The sequence below is a fragment of the Coturnix japonica genome, chromosome 3, assembly GCF_001577835.2.
Source record: "Coturnix japonica isolate 7356 chromosome 3, Coturnix japonica 2.1, whole genome shotgun sequence".
Classification (NCBI taxonomy): domain Eukaryota; kingdom Metazoa; phylum Chordata; class Aves; order Galliformes; family Phasianidae; genus Coturnix; species Coturnix japonica.
This window is the reverse complement of record NC_029518.1, coordinates 15,287,671-15,310,838: the sequence shown is the minus strand read 5'-3', so window position 1 is coordinate 15,310,838 and position 23,168 is coordinate 15,287,671. Positions and strand designations below refer to the sequence as shown.

The 23,168-nt window shown below is 39.6% G+C and overlaps 2 protein-coding genes across 2 annotated transcripts in view; one reads left to right on the top strand and one right to left on the bottom strand.

The window, feature by feature from the left end:
• The window catches only part of NVL (nuclear VCP like), a 24,372-nt gene extending 6,000 nt beyond the window's left edge, over positions 1–18,372 (bottom strand). Inside the window, exons 1-19 of the mRNA XM_015857163.2 lie at positions 18,108–18,372; positions 17,826–17,899; positions 16,897–16,949; positions 16,710–16,809; positions 15,831–15,885; positions 15,084–15,350; positions 14,006–14,132; positions 13,637–13,713; positions 13,227–13,361; positions 12,583–12,684; positions 11,013–11,130; positions 10,418–10,562; positions 8,604–8,868; positions 7,413–7,631; positions 6,770–6,874; positions 6,414–6,476; positions 5,765–5,884; positions 4,267–4,366; positions 2,169–2,275 (exon numbers count right to left, since the gene is read on the bottom strand). Coding sequence (XP_015712649.2) covers positions 2,169–2,275; positions 4,267–4,366; positions 5,765–5,884; positions 6,414–6,476; positions 6,770–6,874; positions 7,413–7,631; positions 8,604–8,868; positions 10,418–10,562; positions 11,013–11,130; positions 12,583–12,684; positions 13,227–13,361; positions 13,637–13,713; positions 14,006–14,132; positions 15,084–15,350; positions 15,831–15,885; positions 16,710–16,809; positions 16,897–16,949; positions 17,826–17,899; positions 18,108–18,335 — 2,460 coding nt within the window. The 5' untranslated portion in view covers positions 18,336–18,372. The remainder of the gene's footprint in view (positions 1–2,168; positions 2,276–4,266; positions 4,367–5,764; positions 5,885–6,413; positions 6,477–6,769; positions 6,875–7,412; positions 7,632–8,603; positions 8,869–10,417; positions 10,563–11,012; positions 11,131–12,582; positions 12,685–13,226; positions 13,362–13,636; positions 13,714–14,005; positions 14,133–15,083; positions 15,351–15,830; positions 15,886–16,709; positions 16,810–16,896; positions 16,950–17,825; positions 17,900–18,107) is intronic.
• Positions 18,246–23,168, top strand: CNIH4 (cornichon family AMPA receptor auxiliary protein 4). The gene is made up of 5 exons (XM_015857167.2): positions 18,246–18,354; positions 19,104–19,172; positions 19,798–19,910; positions 22,283–22,423; positions 22,964–23,168. The coding sequence occupies exons 1-5, from the start codon at positions 18,286–18,288 to the stop codon at positions 22,989–22,991; spliced, it is 420 nt and encodes a 139-aa protein (XP_015712653.1). The 5' UTR covers positions 18,246–18,285; the 3' UTR covers positions 22,992–23,168.

The following is a 23,168-nucleotide window of genomic DNA, read 5'->3' as shown; positions in this document are numbered from 1 at the left end:
TCATTTCTTTCTGCTGGCATCTTAAAAATCACAGAATCATGGAGTAGCTTGGGTTGGGAGATCATCCAGCCCTGACCCCAGTCATAGTGCAGGGCAAATGAGGGCAATGACAGAGCTTTCATTTGAGAATCATGTGCTATAGGAACAGATATCAAAAAGAATCAACTCACCCCTCCTGGTAACAGTTTGGAGAAAGGGATGAGATGAGGAATGTGACCCTCCCCCATTTGTACAGCTGGGCTGCAGGAGAGAAGGGGTAGGCAGAAGTGGGAACCCATGGAGACTCAGACTGCATGGAAGTAGGGCGGCTCCAGACCCCCTTGCTGCTCCAGGCACTCACGTAGCTCACTCACTGGTTCAGGCTGTGACCCTGCAATTCCACTACACATAGGCAGGTGCTGTACCCCACCAGCTCAGTCTGCCCAGGGCCTCATCCAACCTGGCCTTGAAATGCTCCAGGGATGTGGCACCACAGCTTCTCTGGATATCCTGTACCAGTTCCTCACCACTGAGTAAATAATGTCTCTCTCTAACACCTAAACTGAATCTTCCTTAAAACCTTTAACCTTCATTCCATCACTACGCTCCCTATAACGAGCCCTTCCCCATCACTGCTGTAGGCCCTCAAAAAGGCAACTTAAAAGGTCTCCCCCAAAGCCTTCTCTTCTCCAGGCTGAACAATCCATAGAAAAGGTGCTATAGCCCTCTAATTATCCTCATGGTCATTTACTTAAAAACTGAGAAAAAGAATCAATGACTTAACATCTTATTCACTTATTCACATAAAGACTTGTAGCCAAAACATCAACTAATATGAATTAAGTACGCACGGAAATGTCTGGCATTCCAAAAATAACATGCATCGATAACTAAAGACAGGAATCAAGCTGGTAAACACTGTGCAATGTGTTGTTTATGATAACAAGGAGGACCATAATCAGATAAGGTCACAGCAAAGATTGTTTGTCAATAGAAAATCTGTGCCCTGATAACAGGATAATGACAAGGTTACCACATCAGATGTACCACTCCTCTTGTGTCGTGCAGACTGTGTCCATAAAGTTATTCAGAAGAAGAGAAAAGTACAATGTGCAGCAACCTCACCAAGATTTATGGCAGCTGAACTAGGATTCTGAGAATCAAGACAACAGTTTTCTCTAACAGCAAGTCAAGAGGAAGCCAAGAGATGAAGTGAGGTCAACACACTCGGAAGTCCTTAGCTTTGATCTTGTGATTCTGCCCTTTCCACTTGGATGCGTGCATCTTGGTGACCATACATAGCTGTGAGAGTGATAAGTTTGAGAGCGACAGAAATAAGTCTTAATACCGTGTTCTCCTCCCACATAGTCCTGAACCAAGATTTGCTGCATTGTTTTCCTAAAATCATTAATTAGTGGTACACTAACTTGTTTTGTAACTGATGGTTACAAAGAGCAGGTACACAATGTCCCAATCGAAGAATCCTTCCATTCTGTTCAGAAAGCCTAATGACTGACCATTGCCACCCACTTCTTCCAGAAGAAGGAAGTAGTTTAAGTCAAAACAATCTTATAAGCCCAAATTTTAAATAACTTTCAAAGCCTTTGAAATAAATTGCAAAATAAAACAGTGATTCCTTACAGTATGTTTGAAAAATGACTTGAATTTGTCCTAACTTCCTGAATTCTCCTACAGCATTAACTACGGCCTATACCATCACTTTATGCTTATGGAAGTCTGAGAGTTATTATCTTTTTATAATATTTTTCTCCTCTTTAAGGAATACTTGGTCTCCTTCTAAGTGTCACAATGAAGTGTTGAATAAATACAGCTGGAGCCATTGAATCATATTACTGAATGTGAGGAAACCTCCTTCCTCCTTCAAAATGCTTACAAAACACTTACAGGCCCTTTACTCACATAGATAGGAATCTTTTAATTAAAAATCTCTTTTAAATTGTGACTATAAAAGCAGCAGCTTCTATGTTTAACAGGTTAGCGTTGCTCAAGATTTATCATCCCTTAGAGTACATTTAGCAGCAGATGTGGCTGATGGTGTATTTTCATGGCTTTGTGTAATATTTAAAAATGCTCCATGGGACAGGATCCTGCAATTCTTTTGTAAGGTTTAATTTGTTTTACATCATTCTACCAGTGTTCGAGGTAAGAATTCATTTCCAAATACTCACCTTGGTGATTGTCTTTAAAATAGCAAATCTATCTTCAGGAGGTGGCAATCCAACGTAGAGTGTTTTATCCAGTCTACCGGGACGCAGGATAGCTGGGTCAATTATATCTTAGATAGGGGTTGAAAAAGACAAAAACAATCCAGAAATGAGATATACCCTTAGGAACATGTACGCATGAGAAGTAATATATGGAGGGAATTGTACAGAGATCCAAAAGTTTATGCCACAGTGTGAAGCTCTGAGTATTCAGACATCTGACTGAAATAGTTTCATTTCTGTTCAGGACGAGATGTTATCACCCAGCGCAGCTAAGCTACATCTGGTCAAATATGGCTCGTAAATACTATTTCATCTGGTCACAAACAAGGACAACTCTCCTTGAACAGTAGAAGAACATTTCTTCCTGTCAGACCTAGCAGAGTCTATTGAGGAATTTCACAACAGCGTATAAGAAGGAAAAGCTTTTCATTTTATTCTGCTAGAAAAAAAACCAAAAACCTCTACCTATACTAAACTTGCAAATCTGCATGAAAGCCACTGTTTTATATTAATTCACAAGCATGTGGGGCCAATCATAATTACTCACATGTAAACTTAATTTTACTTTTTGTTTGCTTTTCTACTAGACATTAATTTCAGTAATTAAGGGTAACATAAGATGACCATGAAAACATGAAATAGACCTCCAAAGTACAGAATTTCTTTCCCAGGATGTACTATAGATATTATCATGTCTGAAGAAGAAACCAAATTATCACAGAAGTGTTTAGAAAAGCATCTAAAACTTAAATGTAATAGAAATCTCAAGCAGCCTTTCAGCACCACAGGTCTCCCTGCAGAACCTCTACAAACAGCAGATCGGGATATAAATACTAAGCACTGCTGGTACAACAAGAGACACAAAGAGGACATATAATCTGGGAAAGACCTGAATTCCTGTCATTCCTGTCCATGTTTCAGCACAATCAGGTTGGATAATGCTTCTAAATGACTTAAATGATGAAGGTATTACTTGCTCTACTACTTGGAATGGTTTCAAGCTGCGGCAGGGGAGATTCAGGCTGGACATTAGGAAACTGCTTCACTACTTTTTTTCTTGAGTATAAACTATTTCCTGCCCCCCCCCCGATAGATTCCTCTAGTCATAGATGCTCCATGCAGGTAAAAACCAGCTGTTGTGAATGTGACAAGAATGACAGGAAAAAAGAAAACAGCTTTTAAGATGAGGTACAAATTTAAACCATGTTTCATCTGGCTGGATTAAACACAAGACTGCCATGGCAGGCCCATACAAGAATATCTTTCCTGTACTTCTATACTTAGTGTTAGATAACACTTTGTCTTGCTATTGGCACAAATGCGCTTTCCTGCTTTTGTGTTTCTCTGCAGAAGGAAGTTTTCCTGGGTATTAGGATGAGATTATAAGGTTTACACAACAGATAAATTGTAATAATCAAAACAAAAACTCTCAATAGGGATTGTATTGCAGCACCATGCACTTAAATTCTCCATTCAAAAGCTCTTTAACAGTACTGATACGGAAAATACTGTTTCTGTTTTACATGTTGAAAAAACAGCACTTGCCACATGTCCAACAATGTGAAGTTAGTAATCCAGGCTAAAGATGTGTCCAGCCACTTTTTATGGAAACGAATGCATGACCTGCATTCAGAGAACTGATACAACTCTCACTAACTCAAAAGCTGCAGTAATGAGAGTTTGACAAAGCAAAGCTCATGTGGCAATTCACAACAGACCTATGCTTCCCATCTTATAAATAAATTCATGTCACTTTGTTAGTTGAAGAAAAGCCCAATTCTGAACTTCTGGGACTCAAATTCTCCAGAGAACTTGAAAAATTAAAACCATGTAGCACAGATATTAGTATTCACTCTTTGGTCAAATTCCCTGATTAGATGCACTTCATATTTGAATATATCGATCAGGAGATGCTTGAATTTGATGGCATATTGTAATTTTAAGTACAGAACAAGGCTAATTACTAAATTCAAAATCATATAAGAACATGTCATTGCCAGACAAGAGAAGTAATGTTTGATTTCTTATGTCTCCTTTGCTTATGTTTTTGGGTCCTCACCTGGCCTGTTTGTGGCAGCCATAATGAAAACCTGCTGGCGATTCTCCAGACCATCCATCTCTGTGAGTAACTGGTTAACTACTCGAACACTGGCACCTGACTTCAGAAGGAGAAACATGGCAAAACAAACAGAACCCAAACAAAGAAACATACAAACAGAAAACAAAAACTGTGAGAATGTCAATATTTTAAAATAAAAGAAACAAAAGATGTACTCGTTCCCCACACAGAAATACTGCTCTAAAAAAGCTTCTACTTAGCATCTTTAATACAGATGCATTTCAAGTTTCTTCATATCCACAGCATAAATTTGGGGTAGAAACAAGTTATCTCCATGCTTGCTGTAAAGATTACCCTTGGCAAAGTTTTCTTCCCCATTAAAAATGAAGGACTTATTTAAATACACGTGGATAATTGTACTAACTATTCTCCCTTCTACCTCAACAAAAATGCCCCGAAGTTTTCATTATTGAGGCTTTGAAAAGTTCCTGCAGCTGTCTTCACTGGGAAGGAGCAACTCAGAGTTTAATATTAACTTCATAGTACTAAGATCCTATGACCAAAATCAATAGATTAACTTGAATTTCATCCTAGAGCTGGGAGACAAAAAAAAAAAACAACACAAACCCTGGAGTTGAAGAACAACAGTTTTAGATATGCAGCAAAACTGCTTCAGGATTTTGAACAATGCTGTTCTAAGTATTCCTATTTTAAACATACAAAAATATAGATTTGCCTATAGATAAGTAGGAGAGATGATGAAAAGGCATACAGGCTTCAAGAAGTCAGTAGAAACACCAAACAGTTGGTGTTACAGTTACAGCTGGCAAAAGACAGCAGTTCTCTGTCCAGACAACACCTCAGCTTGTTCAGAGTGGCTGTGAAGAGCAGGACAAGGTGATCTACACAACCAGTTTTTGCCTGTTGCTGCTACAGAAAGGAAACATAGCAAGGCCAGATCATGCTTGTTCCACTCCTTGGCTATCACCTCTGCCTACTGTGCTAGCTAATACTTAACATTCTCTTTTAAGGCTTTGTGGAAACCGCCAGCTCAGGACTTTCTAGAAGTCAAGTCTTAACATTTCAGCTTGGCTGTCTTTTAGAGGAAAAAGAGTATGCAAATCTGTAAGATAAGTTATGACTCAACTCAAAACAGTTGATCAGACCTCGTCTCTCATACAGACTGGAGATTTAACTTCTGTTAAAGTCATTGATGGCAATATCTGTACACACTTCATGCCAGCATTACAGTTGCATACAAGAGGATTTGATCAGAAATTAATTATGGTATTAAACTGCACTCATTCATTTTTTTTCCTGTGGCTTTCTCAAGCTGGTAGACAGTCACATTCTCTATCTAGTATTTTTTACAACATAGATGTTAACAGAAGTATTGAGCTTTATACAACTTCAAATAAATGCTTATAAGATATTGCTATCACAGTGCCTCAAGAAGATACAACTGAGAGTTTATTGATGGAAATATTTTAAGACTCACTTCACGGTCAGATCTCCGAGGACACAAAGCATCAACTTCATCAAAAAATATAACACAAGGGGCTGAATTCCTGGCACGCTGGAATACTTGACGTACAGCACGTTCGCTTTCACCAACATACTAAAATGAGTGACAAATCGCAATGAAACAATGTAAGCCATGATGATCTTGCTTGGAAAAAAATTCAGTTTTAAACACAATACTGGGCTAGATTTACATGGGAACTGGTTGTCATTAGCTCACTTTTGACAGTTCCCAGTACTCTAAGTGAATTTATACTTTCTAAGGAATTAATCTAACTTGACATCTTTCTGATGATGAGAAATAACAAGTACAATCTTATTAAAGATCCTGTTGTTCTTCATCTGTTTATAAATAATGGGAGTAAAACACAATGAATATCTGAAGTTCATAACAGAATAAAACAGCACTAATGCTTGTAGCTGGTCATTTAGAAATTCTCTTTCACCCAAGAAGGCTCCATCTGCCTACTAACACATTAAACAACAATTTAAACCAAGAAGTATTTAAGTTACCCAGATAACTTCTTCCATTTCACAAGAAAAACATCACTAATAAACATTTTAAACAGAGGGTCAACAACGCAACTTCTGTTGCTTCTAACAAAAGCACAACGATCAGCACATACCATATTTAACAGTTCAGGACCCTTCACAGATATGAAGTTCAGCCCAGATTCATTTGCCACAGCCTATCAAAAGAGACATATACAGAGAAAATCATTTTTTCATGTGTTCTTTGATTCTGTCCAGAAAACCACAAAAACCTTAAAAAGGAAAATACCATAGCAGCCACCTATTGAAAACAGCATGAAGTATCACTGCATAGAGAGTCAGAGGTTGAAGGATTAAGGTGTTCTCTCTTTAAGGGGGCAGTGATACTTCTGCTTTAATGGACATGATACTTCTGGCAGTATCATCCAAACTCTCATTCCCACAAAAACTTCACCTATTATTTTTGAAGATGTTCAGAAAAATGTATTACCTTAGCCAATAGTGTTTTGCCACACCCAGGAGGCCCTGCAAGCAGAACACCAGCTGGAGTAGTCAGGCCCAGAGCTTTAAACTGCTCTGGGTTCCGCACAGGTGCCTATGAAATAAGTTATCATGGTCAAAAAGCCAACATTTCAGTTACAGCTGGAAGAAAATTCATTCACAAGCAAGTCCTTTATTCTAACTCTTTACAGGTTAAATGAATAAACTCAGCCAGTCAACTGGCATCTTATTATCTTGCATTGATAGATACCCCCCAGAATGGGAGAAGCATCATTATTCAGAGATAAGTGTGGTGAGGCACTGGCACAGGCTGCCCAGGGAGGTGGTGAAGTCCCTGGAGGTGTTAACAAGCCATGGAGATGTGTCTTTGAGGGACATGGGTTAACAGGCTTGGTGGGGATGGGCTGACAGTTGGACTAGATGATCCTAGAGTCTTTTCCAGCCTTAAGGATTCTATGCTATGACCAGCAGCAAGGCTATTAAGCAGTCTCAGTGTTTTGGTATTTCCCCCCCACCCCCCAAATATTATAGCTTAAATACAAACAAACAAACATACATAAATAGTATCCTGCACAGGGGAGGTGCAAAAAAAAACAAACCAAAAAAACATCAAAAGCAACATTAACACATACCAATATTGCCATGGTCAGCTCCTCCCGAACATCCTCCAGGGCTCCAATATCTGCCCATGTCACATCAGGAATCGTGACAAAGCCTTCTCTCTTGGCAGAGGGTTGCACTGATGACAGTGCAACAATGAAATCATTCATCTCAATGCACAGCTTCTGTAGCTGTTCCTCGGGCAAGGGGTCTTGCTCCTTCAGCAAATCTAGAAGTCTCTGTAATTCTTCCTTAGGGTACAGAGAAACACAGAGAAAACATTGCACAAGTTAAGATGCTTGGAACCTTTTCCAAGAGCTTTTTTAGAACAATACATTCTCCAGCTGTAATATTTATAATTGTAAAACAAACTATCATGTACATGTCACTTTTTATCAGTTGCAACTAAGATGGTCCGGAAACTCACTACAATGTATGTTTATAGAGCCCAATATTTTCTGTTAAGACCTCTCTCTTCTTTCTAACAGAAGCATTAAGAGAAACTATGAAATAATTGAGACCAACAGATTTGTTTATTGAATTGTGCGAATTATTTTAAAAGGGTTTTAAATGTTTATTTTTCTATGATAAATATAATACTACTGTTTTAATGACAATACCCTGTATTAGACTATGTCAACGTCCCGCCAGCTATCAAAATATGGCTTTGTTATGATTAGACTTCCTTATCCTCAATAATTCCTTTGATCATAGTGCTGTTGATAAAAGCAGCTACTACGTGTCCCTCCCCCTTTTCTTGTAGTTACATCAGGCCCCAGGAAACGCTGGGAAGTATGCGGTACGGCCACATTGCTTTAACACAAAGGCTCTCTGCAGGATTTTACACTGCTTTTTGTTAATTTCATTAACAATATTCATTGACAGTCCTTCAAAACCAGAATCTGATGGCAGTGTGGACTTAAAAACACTAACTTCTCCAAGACAAATCTTTAGGAATCCTGCATGTAATGCATACAGCAAGCAATATACTCAAAATTTTGAGCAATAAAACCAAAAACCTATAAAGTTATTCTGGTTCACTGTCCCCAGCACGTCACAGGCCATTATGAGCTAAGCTTCTGGTTTCCAAACTGATGTACTTCAACCTAAATTTAACATTACACTGGCCACAGATGTTTAAGGATTTATGAGCAAAGGCTTTCACAGGTGTAAAACAGTTCAGTGTTAAGACAACAGAGACTGACATTCTGAAGAACAAATACCTTAGAAGGAAGCTGTTTGGCGTTCTCTTTCACCGGGATCTCTGTTTCTATTCCCATGCTTTCTTCAGTTGCGTTTCCTCCAGCCTGCATGTATTTCCCTTGCTGCTTCTCAGTTTTTATCAGGACCCTGTTCACTGTGCACATAGCTGCCTCACGACAAAGTGCCATCAGATCAGCACCCACGTAACCTGGAGTCAGATGTGCTAAATGAAGAAAGTCAAAGGACTCTGGGAGCTTCAGTTTTCGACACAGCGTCTGAAGAATTCTGATCAAGAAGGGAAAAAAAGAACAGCAAAATAAAGATGGAAGTGGTCTTTTGTAAGTTTTCTTATGAAAAAAATAGCAACAATTCAAGGTCTCCTTCAGCCCACATGAACTGAAGTAGTGCAGTGTGTACAGCTTACATACAGCTAGAAAGTAAGTGAACTGGAAGCCACAAAAGGATGCTATATATTTCCTTTTGGAGCATAAATGAAGAACAGCTCTATCAACCAGCTAACATCATTCAGTGGGAACAAGCTAGTGACCAAAAAACAGAACCAACTTGACTGTACAAGGCTTATTTATTTGGGAAAACAAGCTAAAAGGAGTTTCTACCTCATTCTTATGCCAAGAGCTAAAATTACTCAAGCCTACGTAGTTTCACCACTAATACAGAACAGCTCCATGTAACTGATAGCTAAGTGCTGTGCTTCCTTACACCTTTCCTTTGTTTCTATATGATCCTTTGCCTTAATACAGGGAACAAATCCACAAGCAAAAACACCCCAAAACAAAACAGAAAAGGAGGAAATAAGTAGTTCCTGTAAGGGTATAACTCAAGGAACATGAATAAATCAGCTGTACAAAACAAAAAACATGTGAGAATGCAACTATGCTCCAACTTGTGCACAGTCTCTACTGCTCAAACACAACGTCTTATCTATTCACAACTCACACCCTCTGAAACAGAGAGGGATATCATATTTTTAACACAAATATTAGAAACACCATAGAATCAGAATTCTCATGAATCAGTTTCAACCTCTAACCACTTGCATGTTTTCCCACAACCAAGGAGAGGAACGCAGATATTACAGAGCTATATATCTGCAGTGATGGGATGAAAAGGGGGAAGAATGGCAGTAGTGCTGGCAATAACAAATGACATTATTGATGCTCCATGCAAAATGGTTTGCTTTCTCAACCCAGAAATAAGGTTATTTGAGCTAGCGTAACTTATCCTTTAATTTTACTTCCCTTCTGACAACAAGATAAGCCATAGCTGCTTTTACACTTCTCTTTATGTGTTTTCTGCTGTTGTGGAAATCAGTAGCAACAAAAAAAGATGAAAAACAAATATACGTTTTAAAATCTAACCTAAGGGTCACAGATCTTTTGAGTAAAAAATGCCAGTAACACACAGCAGGATGACTGCAGCCTGGCTTAAAGCCTGGACTGCTCTATTTCCACAAGAACTAGAACAGAAGAATCTGGGCCTTCTTAAAATGTATCCTCAAGAGGACTAAAAAACGCGCTATACTTAGTTTGTGTTCCTAATTCAATAGTTATGCAGGGAGATACATAACCCATTAATATAATGCTAAAATGGAATTTGCATGTAAGAAAAGAAAACCACTGAAAATGTAGGCACAGCTACTAAGACACACAGTGTACTAAGACACATTAAAGATGCACGTGCTTTTTAGTTTGTGCTGATACATATGTACATGCAGGCACAAAAAGAACTAAGCATGATAAAAGCACTTTTCCTCAATTTGTTTGTAAACCTACTTTTTTCTTAAATAATAATGAAGAAGCTTTATCACACATACTTTTCTCTTGCTGCTTCATCTGGTATCCCTAAACAAATCTCTCGATCGAATCTCCCAGCTCGCCTCAGCGCAGGGTCCAGTGAATCAGGTCTGTTAGTTGCTCCGATAACAAGGACTTGAGCAGTGGCAGCTGCATTATTCAAGTCTAAAGGCAGGAAGGAAAGTTAGTACTCATAACCATCTTCCCACCTTTATTCTTATATATATGTTACTCTGCTTCTGCCACATGCAGTAATATTCAGAACAGCACAAAGTATCCAATAATCATACTAGGATACTGTAAATCCTTATTTCTACTATCCAGAAGAAGTCTTTTACACAGTTCAGCAGAAATATGCATTTCAAACAATATCTGACAGATTCTCCCACCAAGTCTTTTTACACAACAGAGAGGATGTGAAAATAATGCAGTAAGATCCCCTTGGACTTATTAGAAGTTTCCCACCCCCCTCACACACAGGTAAACTGTGCCAAAACATGAAAAATTATTACCACCATCTCCACTAAAGTAACCACGAGTCACTAATGAAAAAAAGAAGATACTCAGACTGATAATTACAAAGATTTTAGTTCACTAGAGGTTTTTCAAACTGACCATCCAAACAAGTTAGGAGCTGGGCAACAATTCTCCGCTCCATGTCCTTTGAAGCAACTTCTCTTTTTGGGGTGATTGCATCAATCTCATCAATGAAAAGGACACACGGTGCATTGAGCTAGGAACAAGAATTATTAACCATTATAAAATTACACAGGTAGCATTTCAAGTGCTTTGTATTCATAAAAAGCCAACACTAACATAAAACAATAACAGAACAGCATTTAACTGACACAAGATTATATTACGAAAAAGCACTTATAGCGCAAAGGAACACTTATGGAGAATACTTGAATCATCGCCTAAAGAAGGCTGAATTCCCAGTCAGAAAAGTAGCGTTTGAAACCCCAAGCATTCAGTGTTATCAGGTACTAACTGCGCCATCTAGCTGCCATTCACCTTTTCTTCCTATCGACAAAGGACCAAAAAAAAGCAACTACATTACAAAGATTCCACAGTCCATGTGTAACACACAGTGGAACGGCCCTTTTCCCTACAGAAATATTAAGTAGAAAAACCAAGTGGAAAACCCACTTAAATGAATACAGTAGAAAAAGCAACAGATTTTATTTTTAGCCTATTTTCTACAAGGCATTTCATCTATTAAAAATAACTTTTATAGCAACATTTTATGAACTATTATATATACACAAAAGGTATTGAATTTTAAATACTGTGATCACTTGTTTAATTGTGTTCTAAACAACATCTTAATAAGGCTTTCTGAAATTCAAAATCTAGTAGAAACCTGAAATATAATCCAACAGCTTCAAAATTAAGCACTTTGCCCTATTTAGCACCGTTTTATATGTAGTTTAAGCATTTGCATGCAGTTATTGGGAAACACAGAATAAAGGAGCAGTTAGAAAACAAGAATATTCTCAGAGATCAGAAACAGAGAACTGTCCTCATGGAACAAAACATGAGCCATATTAACAGAAAATCTGCTTTCATTCAAATTACGATTATTTCATTCTGGTTCTCTTTGTTTCTCATGATGTCTGAAAGTTGCATCTTTATCACAAGAGTGTTTTATCATTGCAAACCTGAATGTCTGATACATAGCGGCTCAGTTCTCTTGTGTGTTTAATATTCATATTAAGGCAGAGCAAGACTTCAAATGCAACTTCACTTCTGCTCTTTGATACTTGTCCCAAACTTCTTACTTTATGCCTTAAGGCCCAAATCCTTAACTCGAATTCAAAGCCAGGCAAAAACAGCAATAAAAACTTGTAACAAAAAAAGCACAGTAAACTGCTTGCACAGCTTTTTTAATTTTTAGAAACCATTCCAAGCAGCTCCAAATAGGTGAATAATTTCCATTGCTCCCATTGCATTGATACTATGAACTACCTTTTGTCAAGAGTCGAGAATGGCAACCTTTGTGGTCTGTGACTGAATGACAGTACAGTGGAATTCTGGTCACAGAAATGAAGACTCTGTAGCTTGTGTGCAGCAGTATAAAGACTGCCACTAATAATTCACTCAAATTCAAGCCACAGCATCAAAGTGTGAACCTTTACAAAGAAAGAAGCAAACAACTTGATGTTATCTCCAACGAGTGTCTTACCACAGCCTGATCAAATAATTCTCTCAGTTTCTGCTCAGATTCTCCCGAAACTCCAGACACCATCTCTGTTGCTGCCACTTTCAGCATTGGGAGCTCAAGTTCCTGAAAGAGACAAGAAACAATGTACAGTGTTGCCAAAGGGAAGGAATGCTGGCTGTCCTAATGGATAAGTATTTTCCAGTACAACTTCTTTTACACCTGAAGATTTTGCATTCAAGAATAAACCTGAAAGTGCCTTTTAAAAAGATAATTAATAACCTCAATTTAAAAACAGTTTTAAGACATGTTGCTGTATGAATAGTACTGAATACAAAAGCCAAGTTTGCTATGGTAATTTTAACTAAAAGTGCCTTCCACGTATAGCCTTCCCATTACCTGTGCCTATACTGCAATCCTGGGAATGCCTCAGCACAATTAATTTACACAAAACACTCTGTCCCTCTTCGTAGGAGGTTCCATAAAGAACAGACGCAGATGGAATTTAAACTAAGGAAATGAAAATGAATGTAGCTTGGACTAAGAGAACAAGCAGAGGAAAAGAGATATCATAGAGGAAAAGACCTACTCTGTGATGGAAGAGAATTATTTCTTCTCTTTCTAAACATAATTAAGAAAGGAAAAAGCTAAATTTAGAGCTATCTTACCCCAGCAATTGCCTGTGCAAGTAGTGTCTTTCCACATCCTGGAGGTCCATGTAGAAGAAAACCACGAGGTGGAACCACACCTAAGTGGAGATAGACTTCAGGATGACGAACATGTATCAGCATCTTGCATATTTCCTAACAAAAACAAGAGAGATCACCATTTAAACTGAAAAAAAATAAAATAGTATTATAAAATGTTAATATTATACACAGACTAAAACAAAAAGAACTTCGATTTATTAACGTAGTATTATTATATTAATGACTGCTCTCAGAAAAATTGATCAAAGGAGAAAAAAAAAGAACAGCAACTCTGTTGCTGTTGGCATAAGCAACTACTCTTAGTGCTACACAGATTAATTCTGATAAGACTTCTCATTTTTCATGTTTTAATCAACACTTAAACTAACCTTCAAAGTTTCATCGTTGCCTCCTACATCCTCAAACTTCACTGATGGCCGGAACAGCTCTGGTCCCTTACTTTTAACTGTACAGGAGAAAAAATGAAGTCACGCAAATTCAGAGAAGCATAATTGAAGTTACTAATATAAAACAAAAGAACCCAGCCTCAACAGTTAGCTAAGTACATTGAACAGTATTCTTTTTGGTAGCACATACAGGCCTGGAATATGTTTTAGTGCAACATAAAGGCTAAGCCTATTAACAACACACTCTAGATCACTTCTTTGTACATCAGAAATAGTTTTCTAGTAATGGGTTCCATGGTCACCTACCACCATCTTTCTGTCTACAGCAGCATGCCAAAAATAACTTCTCACCTTTCCTTTTAAGTAAGATGGATTCAATTTCTTCATCTACATCTGGAAACTCTTCTTTTTTCCTTTTTGCCCTTTTACCCTTTGTCTTCTTTTTTTCACTTTCCAAGACAGAAAATTCTGTTGATTTCTAGGGTATAAAAACAATAATATAGCAAGTCCGTGAATTCCTGCAAATATTTTAAAGACCAAAACATCACAATGTCTACGAGGCTTAACATACACATTATTTAAATTTAGATTTTGCCTTCTGTTTTTTTTTTAAATTAATCAAAAGGTAGCTGTAAACACAGTTATTCCTTCATTAAAATAAAATACAAAATAAAATTAAATGTTGCTTCCCCCAAATAAACAGAGCTTCCAAAAGCTAAACAAAGGGATTTTGGGGGAGAAAAAAACCAAAGAAACAAAAAAACCAACCAAACACATGGAGAAAAATCACATAGCAAGGAGTAGGTTTGGATAGGAAATACCATCTATTTTTAATTGCATTACACATCAATACATTTCCAAGCCTTCCAGCTTCCCCAATACTCATCCACTCAAAAAACTTCTTCAAACTCAGTGAAATTAATCACTGACCAAGGGAGGCCACATGCTGTGGCTACAGCAAGGAACATACTTGCTGACTAATAACACTGGTCATTGGCAAGCGGAATAAATAACAATTAAGTTCCACTTAACTTTCCCTCAGTAGGGGCACTAATTTGGGGTCTCCCCACTACTGACTACATCTTCCCCCAGAATTATACAAGAAAGTCATCAACTTTTGGACCAAAGTTTGCCAGAAGATTCAAAAATCACTTCTGACATGACAGAACAACAGCCTAAGCCTCATCTTCTTGAGAAACCAGGCTAAAAATCTGTATTCTACTAGGCTCAAGCCAATCTTCCCTTCTATTTAAGATTTCTGCTACATTTAACAAAGCATGTATATTTGTAATAGAAGTAACTTTAAAAATCCACAAAGACAGACAGTCCTTTTGGACATAGTATCCATCTTTGGAAGCCTGTTAAATTACATAGGAATTCGTAGTCATACTTACTACCCAAATCACACCGGGTTTGTAAAATACAATACCTCAGAAATCGGTTTCTTCTCATCTCCTTCCCCATCCTCAGAAAGGTCAATGAAAAAGTCTTTCCCACTTGGATTCTTATCGATGAACCAGCCACCTTTGGTGATGCGTGTTTCAACCTGAGATGCTGGTGAATGGGTGCTTGTTTGAGGTGCTGTTTGCCCAGGAGTGGAGGTTTCCATTGGTTCATTTTTTGGAGTGGCTGGAACAGAATCAGGATTTCCTTTCTTGTATAAGGTCATCAGGGAACTGTTCATATGATTTGTAGACTGCAAATTCATGTATTTTAAAAGAAAATAAACAGGTTATAATTTGGGCAATATATATTAAGAGGCCAATGAAACATATTCCATAAGCATCGGTCAGTATTAACCTCACTGGAAAAAGGAACCGTATACCTTCCATCCCACTCTATTCCAACTCAAACGGCTGCAGACAAAACTACACCTGCTGGCTGAAGAGGTAACACCCTTTACAATTTACCCCCAGACAACCCATTAGTTTGCTGACAGTTATCATTTCAGTAATAGTCAGCTGTGTCAGTTCCGTCAATCACTTCAATCATTCGATGGCCAACTCTTCTGGGCCTCCATCGTGCTTTCTTAAAGAGTGCTTCCCCACCACAGCTTTTTCCTTTACTGTTGGAAATTAGCCACTTTTAAGCTCTATTTTTAATCTTTCACTGCCACTTTACAAAACACAATCACATGTTACATAAATACAAGCAATCATAATTTAATACAACTTACTAAATCTTCCGGATAATCATCATCCTCTGAATCCTCTGTGGAACTTCCTGTAGTCCTTTACATGGTAAGAAGACAAAAACGTAATGTATCAGAGAAAAACTGAAAAAGAGACACGTGCAAAACAGAACAAATGCAATTTTCAGAACATCGTTCCCTGCAATTAAGAAACACAGGAAAAGAGTGGAAACAAACTGTATTTTAAATTTACTACTGGGAAAAGTCTAAAAACACGTTCTTTCCATTGCTGCAATGAGCTGGATCAACCCAGTATCCTGGCTGAAAGACAGTCCTACAGATAGGCAGGGATGTGGCACCAATGTGATCCAGTTCACCATGAAACCTCACAATCACCAAGGCTAGCACAAGGGAAGCTACTGTAAGTCACTGCTGAATTATATTAGTCCTTCTGATCACAATGTCTTAATTGCTCTTAAGATCCTTGATGTTTATCACAGGTTGGAAAACACAACCTTCCATGAGACCACGCATAAATTTAGGAGTTAGGAATCTTAATGCCAGCCTTAATGCTAGTGGTGGTTTACTCAGAATAGCTTCTCCTGTAGCCTTCTCCCACAGATTTCGATAATATATATAACACTCATTAAAGATTAAGAACAAAACAAAACAAAGGAACTTAACCACATAGAAAACTATCAGGAAGCCTTAAGGATTATCTAGTAATTCAGGGCCATACATTTACTACAGCAGAGAAATTATGATCTACTCTTTAACATATGCATGGAAGACAAGCCTAGAGGAATTTAAGGACTGATCTATAACCTGTGAACTACCAAACCTTAATAATAGAGACAAAAAGCTTTAAAGTGCTAAATATTAAGGGCAGTGCTACAGTTATCAAATGGTAAAAATTCTTCTTACTCATTTCTCTTGTGTTCATGCCTTGCTCTTTTTGCCAAATGTTCAGCTTCTAAAGCTGTTAAATCTTCTTTTTTCTTTTCATTGCTGATTATTCCAAACACTGAAGGAAAAGTTTAAATACGTTAACAGAACAGCCAAAGTATAACCAAAAACTCTGGCACGGTGGACGTAACACTGACAGAACTACCTTTTGCAACTTGTATTCTGAAAGCATTTCGTTTTCTTCGTCCGTATTCAGTACTGGAAAAGAAAAACAACAACACAATGCATGACATCTTGTTGTTTTAAGTCGACAGCCAAACTTTTACACAACTTCTTATTAAGAACCAACCTGAACTCACAATTATTTTTTCTTAAGCCCAGAACAGGACAACCACTGGGATGAAAAGAACACTGGGATATCTTGGTCTCTAAGTGGATCTTTAGTAAAAATTACTTAACCTTCTTTAGCTATAGAGAGACAGAATATACAGGTGAGCACGATGGATTTTATATCACAGTAACACTAGTGGCCCTGGCCCTTGTAGGGCCCTGAAAGTCTCCAGGAATGTGTAACCACCAGCCCTCTGGGCAGGCTGTTCAGTGCCTTACCACCTTCAGTGTTAAAGATCCTCTTTAAGCTTGAAGCCATTTCCCCTTGTTCTATCACCCTTTCTCTAACAAGACATTAAAAAATAGATTGTGCAAACATAAATGAATATATATAATAATATCCTTCTCCACCTCCCTTTAACTCCCACATCCATCCAGGACCTGCTGGAACACAACTTTTCTCCCTACAATGCAAACAGCTGGCAAATAATTTGGTAGGACTGACTGTCCCGCTGTCCTACAGAACTCTCGCTGTCCTACAGCCTGCACCCAAGTGCTATTTTCTCTCATATTCCCAGCTCTGTATGGTGAGGATGCTGTAATGCATCTGCATCAGTAACAGATGAATTACAGAACTAACATCATGAAACAATGGAAGTTAGTTGATATATCAGCAGAGGAAAACAATGAACCTCAACAACTGACAAAGAAAGTGACTTCAGATTAGAATTCTGACAGCACACAAATACAAAACGATACGTTTTACATCCCGAGCGTGGAATACCACCACACCGACCCTCTCACCTGTAGGTTTTCTGCAGATCAGAGGCCAGGATCCCGATATCCACATAATGGCCGCACTTACTGCTCGCGAGGTACTGAAACGAGACACATCGTGAGGCCAGTCAGACCCTGATCACTCACTTCACCACAGCGGCTGCTCCGAATCTGCCTGTTTGAGGCTCAGCACCACCCTAAGGCCAGAAGGGCGGCAGGAAGCCAGAACCGACGGTACAACAAGACAAGGCCTCTCCCCTCAGCCCCCGACCCGCTCCAAGGCGCTGAGGGGAAGGGCCGCGTACGAACCTGCTTCACGCGCTGCTTCAGCCTCAGGTCCACGAAGGAGCCCGGCCGGCTCCGCATCGCCGCCACGCGTGGAACGGCCGCCCTAAAGGCAGCCGGACTCCGGTACCCGGCGAGCCGTGCGGCGGGGCGGGGCCTGCGGGGCCCGGGCGGGGCGTACGGCGGCCGGGAGGTCAGCGGGATGGAGTCGGTGGTCTTCATCTTCTCGCTTATCGACTGCTGCGCGCTCATCTTCCTCTCCGTATACTTCGTATCCTTCTGCGGTGGGGTCGGGGCCGAGCCGCGAGGGTTTGGGGTCGCGGCCGACGGAGGCTGGGCTCTGTGGGGGAGGTTTGAGAGGGGCTGCGGGAGGAGCGGGCCCGGCATTGCGGAGGGTGAGGCCCGGGAATAGGGGGATCCTGAGCGGGGCCATGAGCTCCTGGAACACACACGGGGCACAGTGGGGCTGTGGGGCTGTGGAGGGCGACCTGCAGGACGGGGTGTGTGCCCCGTTCTGCCCCTCGTGCTCCCAGGTCTTAATGCTGAAATGGTCGGGTCTCCCTCCCTGCTCTGCTTGCGGCGTCGAGCTGAACTTTGTCCAGTAGGTACCGGTGGAAAACTGCCATAAAGTCATTTAGGTTGATAGCGAAGCGCGGCCTAACCCTCTGCAGCAAGGAGGGCTGAGCGGGGCTGATGGAAACGTGCCTGGGGCAGATCTGCTGCGGGAGGGTGATGTGCACTGAGGGCACAGCGACCTGCATGGAAACGTGGGATCATAGAATATCCCGAGCTGAAAGGGACTCCTAAGCATTGCCGAGTCCAACACAGCTCCACGCGGCACCACCCAGAATCCCAGCCCTATGTCTGGGAGCAGTGTCCAAACTACCCTTGAGCCCCAGCGTGTTCAGTGTCCACCGCCCTCTGGGGCAGAACCCATTGCTGATATCCAGCTTGAACCCGTCCTTTGAGTGTCTGAGTGTTCTGACTTACGGCACAGTTGTTCCTTATCGCTAACTTCAGATAATTACACTATCAGATTTGGAATGCGACTACATTAACGCGAGATCTTGCTGTTCAAAACTCAATAAAGTAAATGACTGTTCTTTGCATTTTGTGGGGTTTAACAAAACTAGCTGTCATCTCCACATCACAAATTACAAAAGCTGGTGTATACCTGAAGAACCTGGATTGGCAATACTTTTTCAAAGCATTTATCCTTTGTTTCAGTCTGCCTGTCTTTGTCAGGTCCCCATCTGACCCAGTTTACCCTTGTCTGTTTTCATATTGGTCCACGTTCTTATACCACACCTGAAGGTGTTTGTATATCCTGTGTCTGCAGATTTTAGTTATCTGCTTCTTTCATTCCTGCATCAAGTGTTCTCTGCAGTGATTTCATATCAGCACTGCATGCTTTCTTATTTTCTTTAATGTCCGTATAATACAGATGTGATTGAACAGCTGAAGTGTTTCATTCTAGAAATCACCGTGTTAAATATAGAACCTCTCTTTTAGTACCTTAGGGCATGTTTTCTGGCTTACTCATGTAGAATCTGATTGAAGGTATTAATTTCCCCACACTGTGATGAAATCACATGTGAGTTTTCCCAGTTTGATATGGTTAGAATTGAATGATGCAGGTCTTTATTTCAGAAAACAATTTATGTTTGTCCACGTAACTTAATTTTCCACCTTTTTCTTTATTTTTTTTCTACAGTGGGTCATCCCTGAGCTGATTGGCCATGCTGTTGTCACGGTATTAATGCTTATTTCATTGCACTGGTTCATCTTCCTCCTTAATTTGCCAATAGCAACATGGAATATATACCGGTAAGTGCAAAGGATTTTGTGTGCTTTTCATTCGCTCTTAGTAGTTCAGCTTGTAGTAGGTCTTAATGAAATGCACTTAACAGTCTTGAGCACTTAAGAGTCTCCACAGATCTAACTACCAAGGCTCACCTTTCTTTGCAATTAACACTGGAAGAAACACAGCAGAGTAAAGCACATGAAGCTTTTGGCCTTTGTTTGCATTCCTTCTAATTAACAGGTTCTAAATCAACATCGACAAATGGTGATTTGTGAACAGTTCCTAAGTTTGTAGGATGTAACAGCGTTTTAATTGGGGTTATGAAGTACTGCTGCAGCCACAGCTGCTACTGTCTTTCATTCTGTACCTATGATACCAGCACGAAAGTACCATGGCCTGGCTGGTGGCTATAAAATCATCCAACTGGTTATCCCCAGCACCCACCTTTGTGTATAGTTCATTTTCTTCTCACTTGCTTTATCTAATAGAATTTTGGGGTCCAAAATCCTTTGGCTTGGAAAGGTTTCCAGATTGGTCTCTTTATAACAGCTGTCAGTGCTACAGGTCATTGCACGCTGAGCTGTCTGCTGCTTTGGAATGGTTTGCTTCCCAGTAGAGCTCTGCATGTGGCAACATTGGGCTGGTTGGTTCAAACATGTTCTGTGTTGTATCATAGTGATACAGTGATATCGGTGTGATATCACTTGATGTGCAGAGAATTGAGTCCTAAGGGGTGTTTATGCTGATGAAACTGAATATGGGTTTGTGGCAAATCAATCCCTGTGCTGCAGGCTGTTAACAGACCAAAAGTGTAGGGCTGAAAAAGTTAGTTGTAATTCTTGTTTCCACACACCTGCTGGGATTGACTGTTTGCAGGGACAGTTTGGGTTGTTGGTTAAATAAAACACAGGGTTTTGTAGCTCTCACGAAAGACTTCTTTCTCATTATCCTCATTGTTCTGTGGTACTCCAACTCCGTAATTGTCTTTTCTGCAAAGGGCTTCTAGGAAAGATTTCAAATGTTTCTCAGTTGCTTTGTGGTTAATTGCTGAGTGTTGCTTAAAGGCCCACATGGAGATAGTTTTGTTTGGCCACCTGTGTGTTCAGCTGTGTGCTTGTGCAAGGCTGTTGTACCAAATGACTGATGGATGTTCCCTTTGGTATCTGCTGCTGAGCATAGTATTACTATGTGTCATGATCCTCTTTGTGCCTTCCAGCCCAGGCCATTCTGTGATACTTTGCTTATTCTGACAGAGCATGTCAAAATGTTAGTTAGGCCTCTACTGTTAATCCTGCCTCATTTCTAAGGATTGAGGATTTCATCCACGCTGACAGCCTGGATGGTCTCATCCATAGGAAGGTGCTGCAGCTGGATTAAAAACAAGTATGTTTAGTATTAGAAAGGGAATCTGGTGACTTGGGGTAAAACTTCAGTTTGTTTAAAGGACAAATACTACAGTAGTCAGAAAAATAGTGGATTGTTAAATAGTTTGAACACAGTAAAAGGAGGGGGTGTCAATGACTAAGCTGGGATCAAGTGGGAACAGATGAAGTCTAAACCTGTTACCAAGAGCTGCAAACTTCCAGCACTAGGTGGGTGTGTTTGAATCTTCTCTGTATGTTACAGTATTTCAAGAAGTAATTTCTGGAGTAAATGCTGCTGCACATGAATGTAGAAAGGCTTCAATTATTCTACTCCAGAATGAGGACACCAATCCAAATAACAGTGTTGACACTGAAGAAGTCTGTGCTGTATCTAAGTGCCTCCTTTTAAGTGAATGTTGTAATATTGGGAGAGTGTCCTAAGGAGGTTCTGTTGTTGTCATTCTTTAAGCTTATAAAGAAAACCTAAAAGTGAAAGCTATGTCTTTGCTGAGATAACGCAGCACAGTTGTACCAGAGACAGAAATAATATGCAGATCCTTTGTCTTATCTTGTTTTGACTATTGGAATCTGTGATGACCTACATACATTTTGGGTTATTTTTGTAACTAAGGCATTTAATTCTTCTTTTTTTCCCCCCCAGTCTCTTTCCTTTAATACATCTGTTCACCATGGATAGATGTTTTCTTCCTAACACTGAGTAATCACAAACAGCAATGAAAACGCACTGGCATTGGATATAACTGGAAACTCTCCCACTTATACAGAGGAAGCTGGGCCAATGCTTTAATGCTATTTGTCCTCCAGTTCTTTGTGGATCGTAATGCCAGAATTATGTGCAATATCCTGAGACCGAAATAGAAATTAGAAAGAGCTCCCTTTTGCTTAACTGCAAAACAGCACTTTGGATGACAGTCCCTTCTGTGCAAAGCTTTCCTCTCTCATCCCCTGATACTCCCTAGTGCTTTAACAACTCTACTTTTCTGTTCTTGGTGGGTTTTTTTTTCTTGCAGGTTCATTATGGTGCCAAGTGGAAACATGGGGGTATTTGATCCCACAGAGATCCATAACCGAGGACAACTGAAATCACACATGAAAGAAGCTATGATCAAGCTGGGCTTTCATCTGCTCTGTTTCTTCATGTACCTTTACAGGTTAGTTTCAAAAACTGCTCTCAGAGAACAAAGGAATTGTCTGCCAGCTATTTTTATCTCCTCTATTCTGCCAGTATAATTGCTGATGTTCGTAATTGTCTTATCTTCCTGCATCCTGCTAAGCCTCAGTGATATATTTTGACTGCCAGCTGCATGTGTATCACATACCTTTATTCTTTCTGATCAAACATTACTTGAAAAGTCAGACTAGTTCTTAATCTCAAAACAACGATAAACGCAACATAAAGACTTACGTGATTTTTAGCACTTAGAGTAAGCGGCTTATTTAGAGTTGGACCAAGTTTATTTTATTAGCTGTGTTTGAGGAAATAAAGTTCATCGGGTTAAGTTAAAACCTGATGTGTTCTGTGATGGGGTTTCCTCCTGTCAGAGAGAAGAACTGCTGTTCTTCTACTGCAGTCCTTCATAAATAAATCAAGTACCATAGCTGCCTTGACTTTCTATTACAGAATCAAGTGCTATTCCTACCTGCATGTGCTTCAGTAATACGCTGGTCTCATGTTTTCTGTTTTATCACAGTATGATTCTGGCTTTGATAAATGATTGAGAAGCTGAAAAAGAACCATTAGCTGCCAAATTGGGTCATCACTCCAGTGACTGGTTATGGAGCCACAGACACCTACCGAACATACCTAGACCAGTGGCATCATGCAGTATATTTTTCTTCTTCGAACAAGAAATATTTTCCTGTATTTTTAACATAAAATATTTTCAAAAGACATTG